The sequence below is a fragment of the Podarcis cretensis genome (assembly GCF_951804945.1).
Source record: "Podarcis cretensis genome assembly, chromosome: 1".
In the NCBI taxonomy this organism is placed as follows: Eukaryota; Metazoa; Chordata; class Lepidosauria; order Squamata; family Lacertidae; genus Podarcis; species Podarcis cretensis.
In genome coordinates, this window is record NC_137170.1 from 72,606,809 (window position 1) to 72,627,362 (window position 20,554).

The 20,554-nt window shown below is 42.3% G+C and overlaps 2 protein-coding genes across 2 annotated transcripts in view; both read right to left on the minus strand.

The window, feature by feature from the left end:
- PSMA1 (proteasome 20S subunit alpha 1) overlaps window positions 1-20,554 on the minus strand; it is a 395,447-nt gene that overhangs the window by 82,673 nt on the left and 292,220 nt on the right. The window lies entirely within an intron of this gene.
- On the minus strand, window positions 533-14,853 carry CYP2R1 (cytochrome P450 family 2 subfamily R member 1). Its single transcript, XM_079966444.1, has 6 exons — window positions 14,571-14,853; window positions 9,705-9,846; window positions 6,957-7,589; window positions 5,778-6,107; window positions 4,136-4,964; window positions 533-3,763 (listed from the first exon to the last, which is right to left on the minus strand). Exons 1-5 carry the CDS (start codon window positions 14,796-14,798, stop codon window positions 4,786-4,788), a joined length of 1,512 nt encoding a protein of 503 aa, XP_079822570.1. The 5' UTR covers window positions 14,799-14,853; the 3' UTR covers window positions 533-3,763; window positions 4,136-4,785.

Here is a 20,554-nt window from a genome sequence, read left to right on the forward strand (position 1 = left end):
GATGCCAATGGTTTTCCCAATTTTCATTGCCGTTTGTTATATGGATGGCCACTCTCGTCACTTTTTGTAGCCACCTTACAGTTCTACAGATTCTGGCAATGCCTTCCCGTTTGTTTGTAAATCTTCTTTACTCCAGTTGCAGATCTGAAATATTGATAGTATGAAATAAAAATTACCTTGCTCTCTTATGACTCATTGTTAGGTACAGGGTAGGTAAATGACTAGCGTGACTCACACCAAAGTACTGCAGAGGCATAATCCGTCTTGCTGAAGTGAATAAAGCTTGCACAGCTTTGAGCATAAGCAATTCAGTGTGGAATCTCACTATGCATCCCTGTTGGTGGCACAACTGCTATGTTCTTTGTAACTCTTCTCGGGGTGGGGAAAGGACACAGAATCATAGTGTTAGAAGGGGCCTCAAAGGTCATCTGGTCCTACCAGCTGCCAATGCAGAAAATATGACCTTGAGAGGTGGCCATCCAGCCAGGTCCTCAGGCTGACAAGACCAATGAACAAAACAAGGCGCCAAAAACACAGTGAGACACAATTCTATTTTTAATCTAACAAAAAAAATGTTGGCTTTTCTAGCCGAGTGTGTCACATTTTGGTCTGAAGTTGTAAAGCTTATCAAATGCCAAAAAATTAACAAGTGTCTAAATCTGAGCCCTCCTTCGAGCTTGAGGTCCTGAACCAAATGACTGTCCTGACACAAACACACACACACACACCACCCAATTGGCCCTGCTTAAAAACCTCTAATGGAGGAGACCCCACCACTGTGTGAAGCAGTCTATTTGACTTTAGAATACTGTAGCTTGGCCCATCAGGTAATCATAATGTAATAAGACCTTTCTTTTTTAATGTCAATATTATTGTAGGTGCATTTTTAACCACAATTACTATTGTATGTGGCACGGCAAGTGGGACGGATGGGGAGGGTGACATCTTTTGGATGCAATGAACAGTTAATTGCGTTACAGACACATGGTCAATTCTTCATTCCTACTTTTAAGGAGTCAACATTTCTTTCTGGTAGGAAGCCAGTAGTCAGCTATTATATATTGTCCTTACTGAGTCATGTGGGGATAAACATTTAACTTTATTTATAGCAACATGTGAAATTGTGAACATGGTGACTTGCTTTCCATTACCTTTCATAAATGATCGTGTCGAGTGTGTGAAGGGGGGCAGTTATATCTAAGAGGCTCTTTGTGTTGGTCATGAGAATAGTTATCTGAACATTAATGTTTGTTCTATTAATGTGATCCATTATTTTAATGGGTCCAACTTGCTCAGGGGAAAGTGCTGGCACAGTAAAGCTATTGCGTGGAAGCTAGCCAAAATGTTTCTTCTTGTCACAAGGCCTGCCTTTTAAAAGCTGAGTCTGTGCTACAGAAATCCAGAAGCCACTGCTTCTGAAATTCTGCTTACAAAACGAGGGGAAACACCAAGGGAAAGGATAGCATAATGCCCCCCTTGGTTCTTACCTTTTGCCACCATAGGAATTAATGGACTCATTGGTTGTTTCCTCTCACAGTAGCAGCTCAACCTGTTCTAGCCCCCAGTCCATTTCACCTTTTTGGAGAGGGTTCTTGTTTATCCAGGACAGGAGCCTGGTTTTTTCAAATCCCAACTGTCACAATGAACATAATAAAAAGCTTTCATTTTGTGTTTTGGAGGAAACAGTGTAGTAAAGAACATTCCAAGTTCTCGTGCCCTCTCTCTGCTATGGCTGCCTTCCAAGAAGCTGTTAAGTTGGACATATGGCATCTTTCAGATATGTTTAATAGTTATTGTTCTGAATGAAGTAGACCTGGAGGCTTTTGCGGAAGCAAGGACATTTTGCAGATTAATAGAGATGTAGACATAAAAATGTCTGCTGCTTCTGTTCTTTCTCTTCTCAGTGAGGGTGGGGTGGGGTTAAGTATGAACATGTACTCTGTTTAACAGTGGAATCTCTCTCCGTTTCCCTCTCCTTGGAGGCTCTGCAGGCTGAAAGTGACTTTCTTTTAAAAAATAAAAAATAAATCCTGTGTCTGTGCTACCCAGCTGCTTAAAATAACAAATATAATAAGCAAACCAAAAAGTTACCATACTGACTAATGGCCAGGCCAATCTACAAATAAATATTTATTTAGAATATACTTTAAAAAACCTAAAAACAAACACTTAAGGAGGTCCAAGCTGTGTACAATAAAATTGTAGGTAACTCAGCTAAAATCCACAATATAATTTTTTTAAAATGCCACAAAACCATCGAGAGATAAAATATGAAAAAAAAACCCGTATAAAAACAACTATAGGTAATTGAATAGTAATTGAATTGCTGTGTTGTTTTGCCAAAACAAAGCTTTCAGCAGGCCTCTAAAAACACAGGTGCTGCCACACTAACTGAACAGCTCCCCACAACTGAGGAAAAGACCTCAGGTGGCATTTGCAGAAGTGCAAATAAGCAGGTATGTGGCAAGACACCCTTAAGTAAATTGGACCTGCAAAGTATTTCCAAGTTTTTTAAAAAGAAGAGGAAAGAATCCTATTATAAGTGTGGACAACTTGATACAGTAATTCAAAAGGCATCGTTTTAGGCTCTACCAACAGCATCTGTAATCACATATAATATCTTAATAAACTGTACAACTATGAAAGTAGGTCAGAATTATTTTCTTCACGGCTGTAGGAACAAGCTTCTTGTTAGTTTACTCTCTCAACCATGACTACACCACACCCGCTCTCAATTAAAGCACTTATATAATACAACACTTCATTACTATTGCCTCAGCAATCTTTTCAACAGCCATGTAAAAGGCAAAGCAAGCATTATTTGCCCTATATTGGAGGGTGAAATACAAATAAAAGTGTAGCAGATAGGGTAGTGGTTCGTTTAGGGCCAAACTAGTTACCTGCATATTGAGTAAATGGATGTTCACCTGTTAAGATGGGTTACACTTAAAAGGGCATGTGGGGAATGCAGTGAATCTCCACTTCCTCATCTCACATTCTGTTGCTTTGGTGTGTGTGTTTTCCCTTCTATCCTGTGTCTGCTACTAAAAGGCTGCCTTCAAGGGTCTCCCTGCCCTGCATGCCTTTAGTGCAGTGGTGTCCAAACTTTTTTCAAAGAGGGCCAGATTTGATGAAGTGAAGGGCTGTGAGGGCCAACCAAAGGGCTGAGTTTTTGAGGGGTTTTTTTTAGGATTTAACCCCAGGAAATAAACTGCCACAGGGGCCAGATTAAACCGACCGGCGGGCTGGATTAGGCCCCCGAAACATACTTTGGACATGTCTGCCTTAGTGTAATTAAACTCTAAACTCCACCCTTCATTGCCAAACCAGTGTGTTTTAAATAAAAAGTGATGCAACTGTTTCAGCACTAAAGGAATTGCTGAAAGGATACCTGAACCAGAAATTACCCAGCTTACAGCTAGGGATTTACATTCTGTAATGCATCAGTGCTCTAGGCGCCACTAGGTAGTGTAGGCAAAGTCACCTTAAGGCTTTTGCCAGAGCTTCAGAATGGAGTGTCTCACGCAGGTGGCATCTTCCTAGGGTTTTGTGTACATGCATCTTCCCCACTGTCCTCCTTTGAGCCAACGAGAATCCCAGACTCATGGAATACTCTGTGCTACAGACGACTGTTGTGTGGCCTTATGTACAAGTTGGAGGATAAGTACTAATGAGAGGGTGGAGTGAAAAAGTGGCTTGAAAGCCTTTTTTTAAAAAAAAATGGGTGAGCTTGACGTACAGAAAAGTTTTTGCTAGGCTATAACTTCTAAAGGTAAAGGTAAAGGGACCCCTGACCATTAGGCCCAGTCGTGGCCGACTCTGGGGTTGCGGCGCTCATCTTGCTTTATTGGCCGAGGGAGCCGGCGTACAGCTTCCAGGTCATGTGGCCAGCATGACTAAGCCGCTTCTGGCGAACGAGAGCAGCACACGGAAACGCCGTTTACCTTCCTGCCGGAACGGTACCTATTTATCTACTTGCACTTTGACGTGCTTTCAAACTGCTAGGTTGGCTGGAGCAGGGACCAAGCAATGGGAGCTCACCCTGTTGCGGGAATTCGAACTGCCAACCTTCTGATTGGCAAGTCCTAGGCTCAGTGGTTTGACCCACAGCACCACCCGTGTCCCATGCTATAACTGCTACCCAGAGGGAAAATTATAGTTTTTCTCCCTCTCTCATAACACTAGAACTTGTGGACACCCTATGAAGATAACTGTTGGAATATTTACGACAGTCAAACTATGGAACTTGCTCGCTCCAGAGGCAGTGATGACCATCAACTTGGATGGCGTCAAAAGAGGATTGACAAATTCATGTAGGAGGGAGCTGTCAATGGCTGCTGCCTCTGCAGTTGGAGGCAGCAATGCTTCTGAACAGCAGTTACTGGAAGCCATGGGAGAAGAGACGGCTCTTGCGTCTTCTCCCTGGTTTCCCACAGGCATCTGGTTGGCCACTGTGTGAACAAGATGCCGGACTAGATGAGCCACTGGCCTGATCCAGCAGGCCATTCTTACACTTGTATCCCATTCACCACACATTAGAATACGGTGGAGCACCTTCTACTCATTCTCCATCACCTGCCCTCAAAAACCCTCTCTCTCAATGTCCTTACACACCATTGAAGGATTTTTAAGATGGACAACAGGCATTTAAAAAAACAACAACACAGGGAACGATTTGGGCATTTGAGTCAGGAAAGCGTGGAACAAAAACATTACTTCTCATGATATTTCCATGCCTCTGGCCCCAAGGCCTCACACTTTGAACTGTTGGCACTAGGTGTGTCTTCAGTAGCGCCTTTCTGCACAAATAAGGTATGGATGGGGTTGCAGAGTCATGCCTAACTTTGGCTTAAGGTTGGGAGTCCAACCACTAGGAAAATGCAGATGAAATTGTTGAAGCAATGAGGTGAAAAATAAAAACATTTCCATTCTGGCCAACTGTTCGCCTAAACAGTGCCTTCGCCCTGAAGAGAAAAAAGAAAGAAAGGAAAATAGTATTTTAAAAGAGCTAAGGGTTTTTTATTGTTTATCAAAAAGTACAAGTGCCATTATGATAATAAACTACTGCATTTCTTAAAAATCAAATCCTATTCTGGTAAGCCATTAATTAATCCATGCTGTTAAAGGTTTAGGCACCATTCTAAAATTAAGGCAGCGAAAGAGGGACAATTTGGAAAAACATGGTGATCAAGTTACTTTACTACCAATTTGTTAAAAACCTGATGGCATCATTTAATTCTTTTGAACATATGATTTTCATAAATCAATTCTGCATAAACTACATATAAGCCCAAGTATGAGAAAACTAATGGCTGATGTCCAAACATTTCAGAGAGCAGTTCTTTCCTGTTAAGAACACACTGTCCTACCAGCACAGTGCAAGATCCACATGTTATTTCCCCCTCAGATAAGCAGGATAGTGAAATCTTTAGAGCCTGATAAGGCTGCTGTTGCCAAGATTCCACCAGCCTATACCATTTTAAAAAATCTTTCTAAACTGGAAGTGGGTTGTTTCATGTACAGTAATCAGACAAGAACTGTTACGACACTCAGTTAAGCCTGAGTCTAAGCTCACGATTTCGCTGCCTTGGTTTCATTACAACCTTTGTATTAAAATAGTTGGCTTAGTTGATGATTAACAACTGAAGTTTAAAATGAATTAGTTTATGATGTCAAAGCCTTTAGAACATTTGGTTGGTAGATATAGCATGCTAACCATTTTGGCTCTAGTCATAAATTTGTTGCTTCTAGATTTTTGGTTAAGTACGTACACTTACCTAGTGAAAATGGAATGAATGCTTCTTTCTTGACAAATTGTCCAGAGCTGTCCAAAAACCTCTCAGGACAAAACATTTCCGGGTTACTCCAGTACTTTTCATCAAAGTGTACAGAGTAGAGATTTGTAATGACTGTAGTGCCTTGAGGGATAGAATAGCCACGTACAACTGTATCCTTAGAAGTCGCATGGAAAATACCTAGTGGAGCTACGTTACAGAATCTTAAAATTTCATGCAGTACTGCCTCAGTGTATGGCATTTTACACTTTTCTTCTAGGCAAGGTGTTTTGTTTGGCCCAATAATTAAATCGATTTCTTTATGAACTTGCCCTGTTGGAGAAAAAGCTTTTAGTTTATTGAGTAACTGATTGGCAAAAATAAGTAGACACGTTCATTCTACATTTAACTATGAAACCTTTAAATATATTTGTAGCCCCACTGATTTTGTGTACATTAGCCACATCCACTAGTCATGGAGAATCCTGGAAATTGTAGTTTGTTAAGGGTGCTACGAACTGTAGGTCTGTGAGGGGTAACTACAATTTTCAGCATTCTTTGGGGGAAATCATGACTGTTGAAGTGGTATAAGAATACTTTATGATGTCAGATGTGACCTTTGAACCAAATGCAGTCGTACCTTGTATCCTGAATGCCCTGGAACTTGGACGTTTTGGCTCCCGAACATCACAAACCCTGAGGCGATTGTTCTGGTTTTTGAACGTTCTTTTGGAACCTGAAGGTCCGACAGGGCTCCCGTGGCTTCTTCCGATTGGCTTTGGTTTTCAAACGTTTTGGAAGTCAAACGGATTTCTGGAATGGATTCCGTTCGACTTCCAAGGTACGGCTGTACTCTAATACAGCTAGCTGAATAGATGCAGCATTTTTTTGTCAGTTTCCCTCCCCTATTTTCCCTGCTAAAATCTACTCTGGAGTCTTGCGGAATCCTCTAGAACAGCATGGAGTCAGTAACTGGGAAGGATAAGTTGGGAAATATGCCCCTTTTCCATCAGCAGACACATCCTGAACAAACTCTGCTCAAGGGATACAACTTCCAGTGGGAAGTTTCAACCTAATGTATTCAGATCGCGTAAAGATTTAACAAGTGCTGTTATACCCTGCTTGGACTGCACATTCTTAATCATAGAAACAAAACACATCACGGCATATGGCATAACTTACCTTGAATATTAGGATAAAGAGCCATGAACAACACTGCCCATCTTAGAACATTTGTTGTAGTTTCTGTTCCAGCAATTATTATTTCTCCAGCAGAGAAAATTAAGTTTTCTGTTGTAAATGTAGACTCGGGGTCATTTTTATTTTTGTCCATCTCATCAAAATATGCATCTATAAAATGCCTTGGTGACTGAGGTTTCCTATTTTGTGAGAAACGCTCAATAAGGTGGAGTAGAAAAGTATAGACTTCAGATGCATTTTTAAAGAGTTGCTGATGCTTTCCAAAGGGCAAGGCACCAATCCATGGAAAAGCATTGTACAAAAATGCAGAAGAACTAGCTGCCAGTTCAATGTTTTCACTAAATATGTCCATCATATGCTGAAATTCAGTGTCTTCGTATGTAAACCGTTCTCCAAAAAGAATCAAGTTAGTAATATTTGAAACTGCATTTGTTATCAAGTATTTCAGATCAAAAGGCTTGCCCTTATAGGTATCAATGGCCTCAAGGAAAATGACTGATTCTTCTGATATTTTGCTTTCGAAGGACTTTTGACCATATCCAAAAATACGGAAGCTTGTTACAGCCAGCTTGCGATGCTCTGTCCAACCTCTGCCATAACTTGAGTTCAATAAACCTGAAATATACGAGCGTCAATATGCTTAACCCAGGATCTTACTTCCTCTTTCATCTATATGATCTTTCTATGATCTGCAGCTACACACACATAGTTACACACACGTACAAACAAAAATGGTATCCTCAGTTCATCATAGTGAATTAGTTTTACTGTTATCTTTCTATAGTTAATGACTTTAGAATTATGTCCTATGTTTTTAAGTGCATGCAACATTATACCTACTCAAAATGCAAGCTGTTTATAGCACTTTTCGAACTGAATGTGTAAAAATGTTGTTTTTAATGCAAATTTGCCTTTTCCACTTCCCTGAAGTTTCAAGGTAGCCTTTTGCTAAGCCAGTTTCCTTGTAAAGTGTATACTGGTGATTTATGTAATAGATGCTTATTTACAAATACAAAAGGACAAGCGGGGGGAAAGGCTTATTTACAAATACAAAAAGTCAAGCGGGGGGGGGGGCAGGCACCAAGATAGGTAGTGCTAGGCAAAGATATAAAGATCAACCAACTATTTCTGTACATCCAAGATTTTGTGTGTGCGTGTGTGGGAGGAGAGTGTTTCTTAACAGCAAACCAGTATACCTTCTCACCTATCCCACAAGGTAAACAGCTTTTGAAACAGAGTGTGACATAGAAAAGCAGCTTGAGTTACAGTGACAAAACTTGTTTAAAGACATTTTTAATTTAGATTATGCCTGAGGAACTGAATTGCCGTAAAATTACAGAAGACAGATAAATAGATTTACATGCAATTTTTAAAATCTTCCAAAACCTTTTTTTTAAAAAATATTTTAATTTATATATATTTTTTATTAATAGGGTTGGCTAAAACGTATCCCTTAGGGTGCAGTTAGTATCTTTGAGAACTTGATGCAGGACTAGTGACTAAGTTGCCTGCTAGCTGGATAACTCAGTTGGTTAGAGTACGGTGCTAACAATGCCAAGATTGCAGGTTCGATCCCCATAAGAGACAGTTGCATATTCCTGCATTGCAGGGGTTTGGAGTAGATGATCCTCAGGGTCCCTTCCAACTCTGATTGTAAATAAGGTTTTACAAGGACACATTAATTCTCCAATGCTCTCATGCCCAAAATAAACTAAACTCAATCTCTGGAGCTTTCATGACCTTGAAGTGTTTCAAGCACTTAGTAATTTGGGGTGCTTTCCATTTTAGTGTCCAAGATATATTTCATTTTTACTTTTTAAAGGGTATGTTTTCAGCTCTTAACACTGTCTACAGCACTGAACATATACAAGCAATGATTTTCAAACACAACTGCCGTAACTGCGTGCTACCACATGAAGGTGCTTCTTTGTCAGAGTACAGTGGTATCTCTAGTTGCAGACTTAATCTATTTCAGGGTGCCGTTCGCACCCCGAAAAGTCTGCAACTAGAACGCCTCTTCCGTGCATGTGTAATCGAGTGCTTTTGCGCATGTGTGAAGCGCGCAGATCGCTTCTGTGCATGCGGCGAACCCGGAAGTAAACACTTCCGGGTTTGCCAGGTTCGTAAACTGAAAGTCCATAACAAGAGCGGAACACAACTAGAGGTACCACTGTATTACTTAGCTATGCATCTTGGTCTCCCAATCTAGTTTGCAGAGTACACTAAGCATTACATGCAAATACATGTAAACAGAGTATCATAAGCTAATAAACAGTCTTAGGAAGATACAGAAGTGCACTGGAGGCAGCAATAATAACCCTCCTGCAATCCCTTTCTCTTACACAGTACTACTCCAGTGCACTCTTGCTGTAATGTTTACTGAAAGAGCCTATGAGGTGGGTAAAGTTGGGGGGGGGGGCTTCAAGGGATGGAATGATCAGAAATATAGCCTGCCTAAGTATGAAGCCATCTTATTCTTCCTGGCTAAAGGACAACAGTTCCAACAGTGCACATCAACAGCCAGCTTCAAGTTTGATTTCCCAATGTTGCCCTTTGGAACAGAGCTTGAGGAATTTTGCAGACCAAGTCAGAAAGCACATACAAATGAAAAATGCTCTCAGGGTTGTTTCTTTAAAGTTAGTAAGAAGACAGAATCGCAGGCACCTTTTTTAAAAGCATATACCCAATACACTAATAAGCCTCTATTAAAACAATAACAACAAAACATACCTCCCATTTTTGTCAGCTTCTTGAACAAAGGAAGAGATGGCCTGTCTGCAAAAATCTCACTCTGCTGAACAAGGCATTCTTTCACTGCATCATAGCCATTCAGGACAATAGTTGATATCCCTCCAAGATCAAGGCTAAATACCTTTAAAAAAAAGATTACATGTTACTTTCAAGAATTGGGGTGGGGGGTGGGCAGAGAGAGAAATACTAGTTTCTTTTTCTTTAGAAATGTTCTTGTTTGGTCCATGGGCAGCACAACAGGTATGCTTCTAACACCACATGATGCTCACAAATATGCTACATGTGCTATGTAGAAAGATTACAGTTGCATAACAATATCGCAGTTTGCCTTCATTCATAGACGGTTATACAGTGGTAAGGTAAAGGGACCCCTGACCATTAGGTCCAGTCGTGACCGACTCTGGGGTTGCGGCACTCATCTCGCTTTATTGGCCGAGGGAGCCGGCGTACAGCTTCCAGGTCATGTGGCCAGCATGACTAAGCCGCTTCTGGCGAACCAGAGCAGCGCATGGAAATGCCGTTTACCTTCCCGCCGGAGCGGTACCTATTTATCTACTTGCACTTTGATGTGCTTTCGAACTGCTAGGTAGGCAGGAGCAGGGACTGAGCAACGGGAGCTCACTCCGTTGCGGGGATTCGAACCGCCGACCTTCTGATCGGCAAGTCCTAGGCTCTGTGGTTTAACCCACAGCGCCACCCGCGTCCCCTCCTATAAAGTGGTACCTCAGGTTAAGTACTTAATTCATTCTGGAGGTCCGTTCTTAACCTGAAACTGTTCTTAACCTGAAGCACCACTTTAGCTAATGGGACCTCCTGCTGCCGCCGCACCGCCGGAGCACTATTTCTGTTCTTATCCTGAAGCAAAGTTCTTAACCCAAGGTACTACGTATTTCTGGGTTAGCGGAGTCTGTAACCTGAAGCGTATTTAACCTGAAGCGTATGTAACCCGAGGTACCACTGTATGTCAAAATACAACATCAATAATATATCTTTCCAGTCCAACATCTTGGCTAGGCTTACTGTCAGGAGGAACATTGCAGGAGGAACATTGTCTGCATCATTCTTAAAGTGAATGCATTACCTGTCACAAGAGATAAACATAAATGGGCAATATGTTTCTGTGGCAGCAGGAATGACACGTCATGAACAAAGTGTCCCTGAGCAGAAGATGAAATAAACTCTGCAGTAAAAGGCATGCTTCTGACTGTTAAGATTACGCAACAGGTGCCTCACTATCTTTAGAAGACATCCAAACCAGAAAACAGTTGTTTAATTTAAGCTATACAGTGGTACCTCCACTTACAAACTTAATTCGTTCTAGAGATCTGTTTTTAAGCCGAAACCGCTCGTAACATGAGGCATGGTTTTGCTAATGGCGCTTCCCGCTGCCGCCACGCGACTTTCGCTCACATCCCAGGGCTAAGTTCGCAACAAGGGGCATCTACTTCCGGGTTAGCGGAGCTTGTAACCCACAGCGTTCGCATGGAGGACAGTATGTAACACAAGGTTCCACTGTAGTGAGCAAGCACGGTCTGAAACCACATTTTTATCCAAACTTGCTTTCACTAACCAGAGTTTAAAACAGTTTTGTAAATAAGTTCAGAAATTACTAGCATGCACACCTAGTCCATGTTTCCATAAAAGGTAAAGGTAAAGGTACCCCTGCCCGTACGGGCCAGTCTTGACAGACTCTGGGGTTGTGCACCCATCTCACTTAAGAGGCCAGGGGCCAGCGCTGTCCGGAGACACTTCCGGGTCACGTGGCCAGCGTGACAAAGCCGCATCTGGCGAGCCAGAGCCGCACACGGAAACGCCGTTTACCTTCCCGCTGGTAAGCGGTCCCTATTTATCTACTTGCACCCGGAGGTGCTTTCGAACTGCTAGGTTGGCAGGCGCTGGGACCGAGCAGCGGGAGCGCACCCCGCCGCAGGGATTCGAATACTAGCTACTTTAAAAAAAAAAATCTTCTACAAGCAGGGGGGACAGGTTGATCCTTGCTCCTTCTGCCATTGCTAGCAGTAGACCAGGCATAGGCAAACTCGGCCCTCCAGATGTTTTGGGACTACAACTCCCACAATCCTTGGCTAACAGGACCAGTGGTCAGGGATGATGGGAATTGTAGTCCCAAAACATCTGGAGGGCCGAGTTTGCCTATGCCTGCAGTAGACTATTGGAGGAGGCATGGAGCAATCTGTCCTGCCTCTGCCAGACTTAGAATCATCAAATCACAGATCTAGAGTAAGAAGGGACCACAAGGGTCATCTAGTCCAACCCGCTGCAGTGCAGGAATCTTTTGTCCAACGTGAGGCTCAAACCCACGACCCTGAGATTAAGAGTGAGCCAAACCTCTTGCTTGCATGGAATTCCTGCTCACTTAAGGTTACCAGGCAAGTTGTTAAATACTTGGCTGGTCCAGACAAGCCACATTTAAGACGCCACAGGGAACTGTGGTTAGTTCTGTGGTATGTGAAGGAGAAGAATTATGCAGGCTTATTCACATAGTGGGAAACCATGGTTTAATTGTATACCATACAAGAAAGTATATTTTATCATTTTTCTGTACTGATCAAATAGATGAATATGGAATCATTATTTTTGCAATTAATAAAAAATTGCATAAAGCTTAAAATTCTGATTTTGGTTTCCAGTTTTTGTCAGCAAATGTTCCTTTTCATAAGCTAAAGGAAAATATTTCTATTTGTGACTCATTATGATTGATATGATCACCAAACAAACAAACAATTAAAGGGAAACTTTTAAGGAGAAATGTCCTAGTGGTCACTCCTTTTCCTGTTCCTATGAGTAATGATATTTTTTCACAAGAAACTCAAGGCACTGTGACTGTCCTCTTTGCATCCCTGCAGTAGAAAACATCTTGTATTCCAAAGAGTATTAAAAACATGTCCTTTCTTTACAGAAATTGGCAACGAGCCTGTAGGATAGTAAACTGTCAACATTCCAACTGAGTTTATGCTTCTAGCAGCTGTTGATACATTTTAATTTGTTGTAAATGTTTTTTATCAAGGTTTTCTAGCTGTCCTGGAGAGAATTTTTAAAGACGAAAAGGTGGCAGATTATTGGTTGTCTCCAAAGCAGCATCAGCGGAGTTTTCCAACCTCTGAAGCTGATTTTGAGGGCATGCAGGGTGTTGCCAGGAAAAGGAGAAGAAAGTTCCATTCATGGAGCAGGAGTGTTGGGTGCTATTCTGTATACAGACCAGCATGTCATCACTATGCAGCAGCAGACAACTAAAGTAACGACTTTGCCATTTCTTGTGAAAGTATATTTAACTCTGAGTTGTGGCTGTGCTGGTGCTCCGCTCGATAAATATGAAAGGCAAACAGGCTTAAGTCCCCTAACATCAGGAACGTATGTTAAGAGTCCTCATTGGCTGCAGCTTCATGGTGTATGTTGGCAATGTGCTTAGTAATCTGGATGGCATGCAGGATGAGGCTCAAATTGAGAGTGACCCAAGTTCAGTGTTACCCCGCAAAGGGAAGACATGTTCATTTTACTGATGACTTCCTTCCCCTGTTCTATAACAGTTTTTAAAAACTTGCCACATTCTCTTAGAAATTTAAATAAGAAAGCCCTCTAACTCACATATTAAACCTAAGCAGTTTTGAGGTGGAGTTAGTTTGGTACTATAGTCCAACATGTAAAATAGAAACAAAGATTCCTGTAGCATCTTAAATATCTAGCAGAGTTGAGACACAAAGTTCAGCCCACTTTGACAAGGGTCACAGGGTTTATGTAAAGCAAGTTTTTTATTTTTTAATGTTGAACTTGGAGCTGTATTAACAGATAGTATTAGCAACATACTGCACTGGTATGCTTGGTGGACAAGTTAGGCAGCTTTCTGAAAAAAGCAGGTGCACACCTTTACAATATGGTATTTAATAATAACTATGATGCAAACAAGTCTCATGATTGTACAGTACTACAAACTTTATATATTTTCAGAATTCTGTGCCAAACACAACAAGACTCAATACAAAATGGCAAATAATAAACCACATCCTGTTACTGCAGTTCAAATATGCAACAGCCAAAACGTAAAATGACTTTAAAATAAAGTCCTGTTGATTTCAGCGATACTTAATCCCAAGTAACTAAGTTCAGAATAGCCTCCTAAACCTTCCTGACATAAAAGCTGGTCGATGTAACGAAGCCTTTATGCCTTCCTCACTTACAAGGTGAGTCTTATATAATTCTTTTGTTTGTAAAGTGCTTTCCTAACTGAGGTCAGCCTCCAACAACTACTCTTGCAAGTTGGCCACTAGGCTAACAGTGAAACCCTCAGAAATAAGCTTTAGGTTTAACAGGATTTACTCCTAGGTTAAGTGGGTGTAGAACTGCATTCTCTTGCCCGAGAGGAAGCTCATTTAACTGAATGGGGCTCAACTTCTAGCAACAGAACAACTAGCACACTAGCAAAGCTAAGCAGGGTCCGGTCTGGTTTCAAATGGGATCGGGCCGGGGTTGAGATTCCTGCATCGCAGGGGGTTGGACTAGATGACCCTTCAGGTCTCAGCCAGGAGATTACATGCCCCTTCCAACTCTAGAGTAGACACTGATACGGTTGTCTTGCAAGCGCAGGAAAGCACAGCGTTGGGCAGAGAGGAAGCGAAACTTGAACCCAGATCTGAAAGTGAAGATGTGGAAAGAGTTCAGATCCGGGCTTGAAGTTATTCACATGAATCGGAAAAGCCTCGTCTTACAACTTAACGGAGGGGTCTTGGAAGTGGCAAATGTCTAAGAATTAGACCGAGGGGGGCTTGGTCTCCCCAGGGCCAGCTCCTCCTCGGGACCCTCACCCCCCCCCCGTCCCCGGGGCTGCAGTACCTGCCCGTAGAGCTGGCTCTGCCTCTTCATGTAGACGTGCGGCTGCTCCGAGGCCAGCGAGTGGATGTTGCCAATGAGAGGCAGCCCCGGCGGGCCGGGCGGGAAGCCCACCGGCCGCCTCTGCTTCAGCAGCTGCCTCACCACCAGCGGCAGCAACAGCAGCACGAGGACGCCGGCGCCCACAGCCGCCGCGGCGACCGAGCCCACCCCCGGGACCCCGGACCACATTTCCCGCTCCTGCCGGCCCCAGCCAGCCAGTCGCGGGCTCTGCTCTCGCGCTCCCTTTCTCCTCTTTCTCCAAACACGCAGAAACAACAACATCCCTCGGCCCGCTTGTCCGCGTCTTCTTATAGGACGCCGGCAGCGCTCGTCAGGCGAAGCCGAGCCTGATTGGTGGAGCCTCCGCGCCACCTCGCGCTCTTTTTCCCCCGGCCCCTCCTCTCGCGCCGCGCTTGTTCTGGAGTTGCGCCTGGGGACAGTTCGCGAGTGGGATGCTGGGGGGTCGGGAGTTCCCACGGGAGCAGCTGCAACTCCCGCCGCGGCTTCCCCACCCGCCCCGCCAAGACTCGCGGTTATCTCCCCACACAAGCTTGCTTCATCATAAGCAGCGGCTCTTCCTTGCATAACAGGCAGCAATTGCTGCAAACTTTGAATAGGGGCGGGGAAATTCAGGTCAGGGGCAGCAGCGGGGGGGGGGGCATTCGGAAAGAGGCAGGGATTTCCCCGTTTCCGAAAGCCTGAGAATTCCCGGTAAAAGCTCGTCCTTTCCGCGCTAAGCTCTTTCCGCTGGCTGCCCCATCCTCACAGCAAAGGTTAAAAGAACAACTCATTTCTATGCTCTTTTTTTAAAAAATAATTTTGTAGCATTTCCAGTTGTCAAACCTGAAACTCCTTGTTCTTTCAGTTTTCAGTGTGTGTGTAGTTGATGCCACAACAAAGCAGTGGCTGTCACTTGGAGAGCATTTTAACTTACTTCATGGAAGCTGTTCCTGAAGGAAGAACTGTGAGGGCAGAGACTCCATCAGCCCAGGCCTCCTTCCATCTGCCTTGCTCCACCCTCTAGTCTCTGCTTCTCAATTTGTATTGTATTATTTTATGTACTGTGGCTAGCTGTTGTTTTATTTATTATAGTTTAGAAATTATTTATTGTATCTGCTGAGTGGATTTCTGTTTAACTTTTATATGTTGTTATTATTTAATGCTATCCTAATGATTGTTGAATGTTACTTTTTTGATACAGGTTACCTATTTTAAAGTTATGCTTTCTTATCACATTTTTGTATTGCATTAGATTATTGTAAGATGTACAGTTTTTGTTTCTTCAGCTTGTAAACCGCCTTCAGTATTGTAAGATAGAAAGACGGTATACAAATTAAAAATGATGATGATAAGCAGTTCCCAGTATGTGGTGAGTTATTTGCAAGTAGTGGCTCACCACCTGAATCATGGTTGCTACTACCTTGTGGTAGAATTGACACCAAGACCAGTTGGTATGAAAAGGGCTGTTTCACATATAAATGTACTTCTTCAGTTTACTGCAGGCTTGATCATAAACAACAGAATGTGTGAACAGACCCCAACGAAGAACATTGGCTTGGATCCTAAGATAAATGAAGGTTCCTCTGTCTGATTTTGAGCGATCCCCTGCAGTTTCCTGTGGCCAACAGAAGGCTGTCCAGCATCTGACTGAATGTTTGCAGATAGAGAGAGCCCTTCCATTGTACAACTGCTCTTTCTGTCAACAAGCATCTCCTTAGGCTGACTCATCAATCTACCCTCCTGTAACTTAAGCTCATTAGATTTAGCCCTGCCCTCCATAACTGAACAATAATTGAACACATTTCATATATAAAGTTTTCATATTTTGTTATAAAAAAATTAAATTTGTCACAAGGGATGATCGAAACTAATCTTAACTGTTTATAATGGTTTTAATAATTACATGTGGGTAATTTTGATTTTCACATAACTAAATAAATGTGAAAATCATCTTTGAATGTGTCAGATTTCATGCTTTAATAATGATTTTAAGTTGCGTTCTGTAGGCAGTGGTGAATCTCCTCCCACCCATCTTTCACTTGGTGCTCAGACATCACTTGCACCACCCTAGTTACACTACTGTTGTGAACTGCCCTGAGGATCAGAGATTATGTCTTTCGCCTAAGTGACAGCTCTTCAGGTCTTTGAGGAGTGCTGTCATGTTCTTCCCTCCAGTCTTCTCTAGCCTAAACACACACAGTTCCTACAGCCTCCTCATAGGTATTATGATCCACATCTCCAATTATCTTTGGTGTCTTTTGAACTCATTCCAATTTGTCTACCCAGAATTGGAGATTGTACTGATGACGTCTGACTAGTGCAACATAAAGTGGAACTATTGTTTCCTGCAGCTTGGAAGCCTTTATTGCTACAACCTAAAATAATATCTTCGTCCTCTTCCTCACAGCCACATCACACTTCTTTGGCTCATGTTCGGCTTGCTTTTGTTTTGTTTCCACGTGTACTATTGCCAAGCCAGGGCCGGCCTGCTCATGAGGCAAGGTGAGGCAACCGTCTTAGGTAGCAGACTCTGGAGGGCTGTGATGGGTGGCATGTCTGTGCCTGCCACCCCCCACTGTGTGCTGCTGCAAGAGAGAGGTGGGTGATGGAAAAGGCGCTCAAGGGAACTGGTTCACAGCCAGCACGTTTTTCTCTCTCAGGGAGAGGGACATTCAGAGACGAGAGAGGAGTGAAGATCAGGATCAGAAACAAGCAAGGAGTGAAGATCAGCATTTGGATGCGGGGGTGAGGAGCCCCAGCTGTATTTTTAAAAGCACCCTTCACAAGCTACAGTTGGGAGAATGCCAATTTTTTATTTGCCTCAGGTGCCAATATCTGGGGCCGGCCCTCCATCCTATACCTATGCATTTTATTTTTAGTCCTAAATGCAGAACTTTGGCGTTTCTGCTGAATTTATTTTATTGGCAGCCCAGTTTCCCATGCTCTTCAGGTAATTTTGAATACAATTCCTGTCTTCTAAGGCATTTACTATCCCTCCCAGTTTTGCATCATCAACAAATTTGATAAGGATTCCTTCCACCCCTTCATCAAAGTTATTGATACAAAAGGTTGAAGAGTACTGGTCCTTGGACAGAGCCTTGCAGCATCTCATTCCTTACCTTGTTCCAGTTTGATGAGCACTCTTTGTGTACAGTTTTCTAACCATTTATGAATCCACCAGGTGATATCATCATTAGCATGCACTTAACCAGTTTGCTAATCAAAATATTTTGGAAAAGTTTGTCAAAAGCTCTGCTGACTTCAAGATAAATTCCTCCAGAGCATTCCTACCACCACCCAGGTTTGTTTTCGTCTTTGTTTTTTTTACAAATCAATTAAGTACAAAACTAAAGGAATAATGAAAAAAATCTCAACTGCCTTGAGAATGAGGCAAAATCAATCAATCAATCAATCAATCAATCAATCAATCAATCAATTAAAATGCCTCTTTTATAGTGAAAGAAAATGTTCAGGAAACTGGAGGACAGCTTTCAGCACAGTAATAGTTAGTTTAGAACAGCCGTAACAAAATGTTACATAAATCTGCAATTAAAAAAAAAAACTTTAGAGAAACTTCTTTTCCTTTTCCCTTTAAGGAAAAACATGTTGAATAAGCATGCTAATTTTTCATTTGGAGTATGAGACTCTGTTTCATAAGACTTTCAGTAGATGAGGTGCCAAGAAGATTTTATCTGGAAGATTAATCATAAGTCATGTTGATACTATCAGAAATACTTACTATTATCTTAATTAAAATGTTTTGTTGGCAAGAACTTTTTGCTGCAACATGGCAATCCCCTTTGAAATTTCTGAACGGTACATGCAAAAATCTTGGAATCATTTTTTTGTCATACTTTCTTTTTATTACTTTTTAACCTTTTTGTTATTATTATTATTTATGTATATTATTTTTGAGATCTGTGCTTTTTAACTTGTTCATAACTGATCTGGAGTTAGGGGTGGGCAGTGAGGTCCCAAGTTTCCTAATGGGACCAATTTTTTCAGGGTCATTAAAAGAAAGGACCTCTCCAAATGGGTAGTAAATGAATGGGTAGTAAAATGGGAAATGCAATTCAATGCAAGCAAATGTAAAGTAATGTATATTGGAGCAAAATTTCCCCATATACAAATACACACACACACACACACACACACACACAGAGAGAGAGAGAGAGAGAGAGAGAGAGAGAGAGAGAGAGAGAGATGCATGCTATCTTCCATAGCACAGCCTTCTCCAGCTGGCGTACAAAAGATATGGGGATATAAATCTATCTCGTGATAATTGAGCCTCATGTTCAAAGCAGGAACATTGTGCTTCCAAATCATTTACAGAGCAGTCCACTTACAGCTTCCACTCCAGATTCTGTAATTTGAAAGACTATGTAATTCATGTATGGTTTAGACTGGCTTGACCAAATCATGTCACATCTGCACGACAGGCAGGGTATACTACTGAATTTAAGGACAGCCTCCATTTAACATCCTATTAAATTTGTGTGCCCACACAAACCTACAAAAATGAGTTCCTTTTATATGCTTTGAAAATAACTGATGGAAAAATATTTCCATGGTAGTGTGAAGCAATTGAGACGGTTCAAACGAGGGAACATCCTCCTCCATCTGCAAATAAATCTAAATGAGAAATTATGAAGGCATCTATGAATTCATGGGTGTATCATGAGATGCTTATCTAAATTTATGTTAGGAAAGTTAGCACATTTTCAGTGAGGTCATAAATTTCTACTGAAGAAATACAGACATGGTGTTCTATACAGGAACAACCAGTGCCAGGGAACTGATTGTGGTGCTGGATCTATCACCTCCTTCTACCATTTTACATAGCAGCCTCAAAGAAGAAACATTGTTGGACCTTCTTGGCCTTTCCCCCCACCATGGGCCAACTTTGATGGGTGGTGGGACAATTCACTTGTCAGTCACCTGGTGTCAGCATGACATTAGATCAGCCATCCCCAAACTCGACCCTCCAGCTGTTTTGGGACTACAATTCCCATCATCCCTGACCACTGGTCCTGTTAGCTAGGGATGATGGGAGTTGTGGTCCCAAGACAGCTGGAGGGCTGAGTTTGGGGATGCCTGCATTAGATGGTTGACAGGTTGTCTCACCCACCTGTTGGAGTCCATTGCACAGCACTTCCCAATGCACTGATTGGCTAGAGTCTTGTGCTGTCATGAGCCCACCCCCCTCCTTCCAGGGGAACAATTTTTTCAAATCCTTTAAATCCGTGTGAGTTTTATATTAAGTAAATAAAGAGCCAAATGTACATTAAATGAGATGATCTTTCAATGAGGGTTTACTTTTTGAACGGAACAATTCTATACTCTACCTTCTACCGGTGGGAAGGTACTTCAACACAACACCAGGAAAATGGCTACTGTTTCCTATACAGTGGTACCTCGGGTTACATACGCTTCAGGTTACATACACTTCAGGTTACAGACTCTGCTAACCCAGAAATATTACCTCGGGTTAAGAACTTTGCTTCAGGATGAGAACAGAAATCATGCAGCAGTGGCACAGCGGCAGCAGGAAGTGGTACCTCAGGTTAAGAACAGTTTCAGGTTAAAAACGGACCTCCGGAATGAATTAAGTACTTAACCCGAGGTACCACTGTATGTGCTCAGGTAAAGAGGGGAGAAATAGAGAAAAAAAAACCTCATTAAAATGACAGAAACAGCAGAAGCACAGCCTGTGGCAATCAATCAGGGACTGTGTTGACAACACTGTCCACATGCCCATGGAGGAAATGTTGGGCAAAGTGGAGAATAAAAATGTAGGAAATTAAATAGCTGTTGGTAGGTTTAAGGCATTTATGGCACAGTGACAGCTTAGGCAACATTGTACAAGAAGCAGGAGAAGTTCCAGTTTGGTGTAATGGTTAGAGTGTTGTATGGTAGTCTAGGAGCCTAGGAGGGTTCAAATCCCC

Bases quoted from the DNA above. Each gene is read 5' to 3' on its own strand.
- CYP2R1 (XM_079966444.1), bottom strand. From the start codon at position 14,798: ATGTGGTCCGGGGTCCCGGGGGTGGGCTCGGTCGCCGCGGCGGCTGTG. The intron at 7,590-9,704 runs GTATGTTTTGTT...CGTATATTTCAG, and splicing joins GAAGCTGACAAAAATGGGAG to GTTTATTGAACTCAAGTTAT. The intron at 6,108-6,956 runs GTAAGTTATGCC...TTTCTCCAACAG, and splicing joins TCTTTATCCTAATATTCAAG to GGCAAGTTCATAAAGAAATC.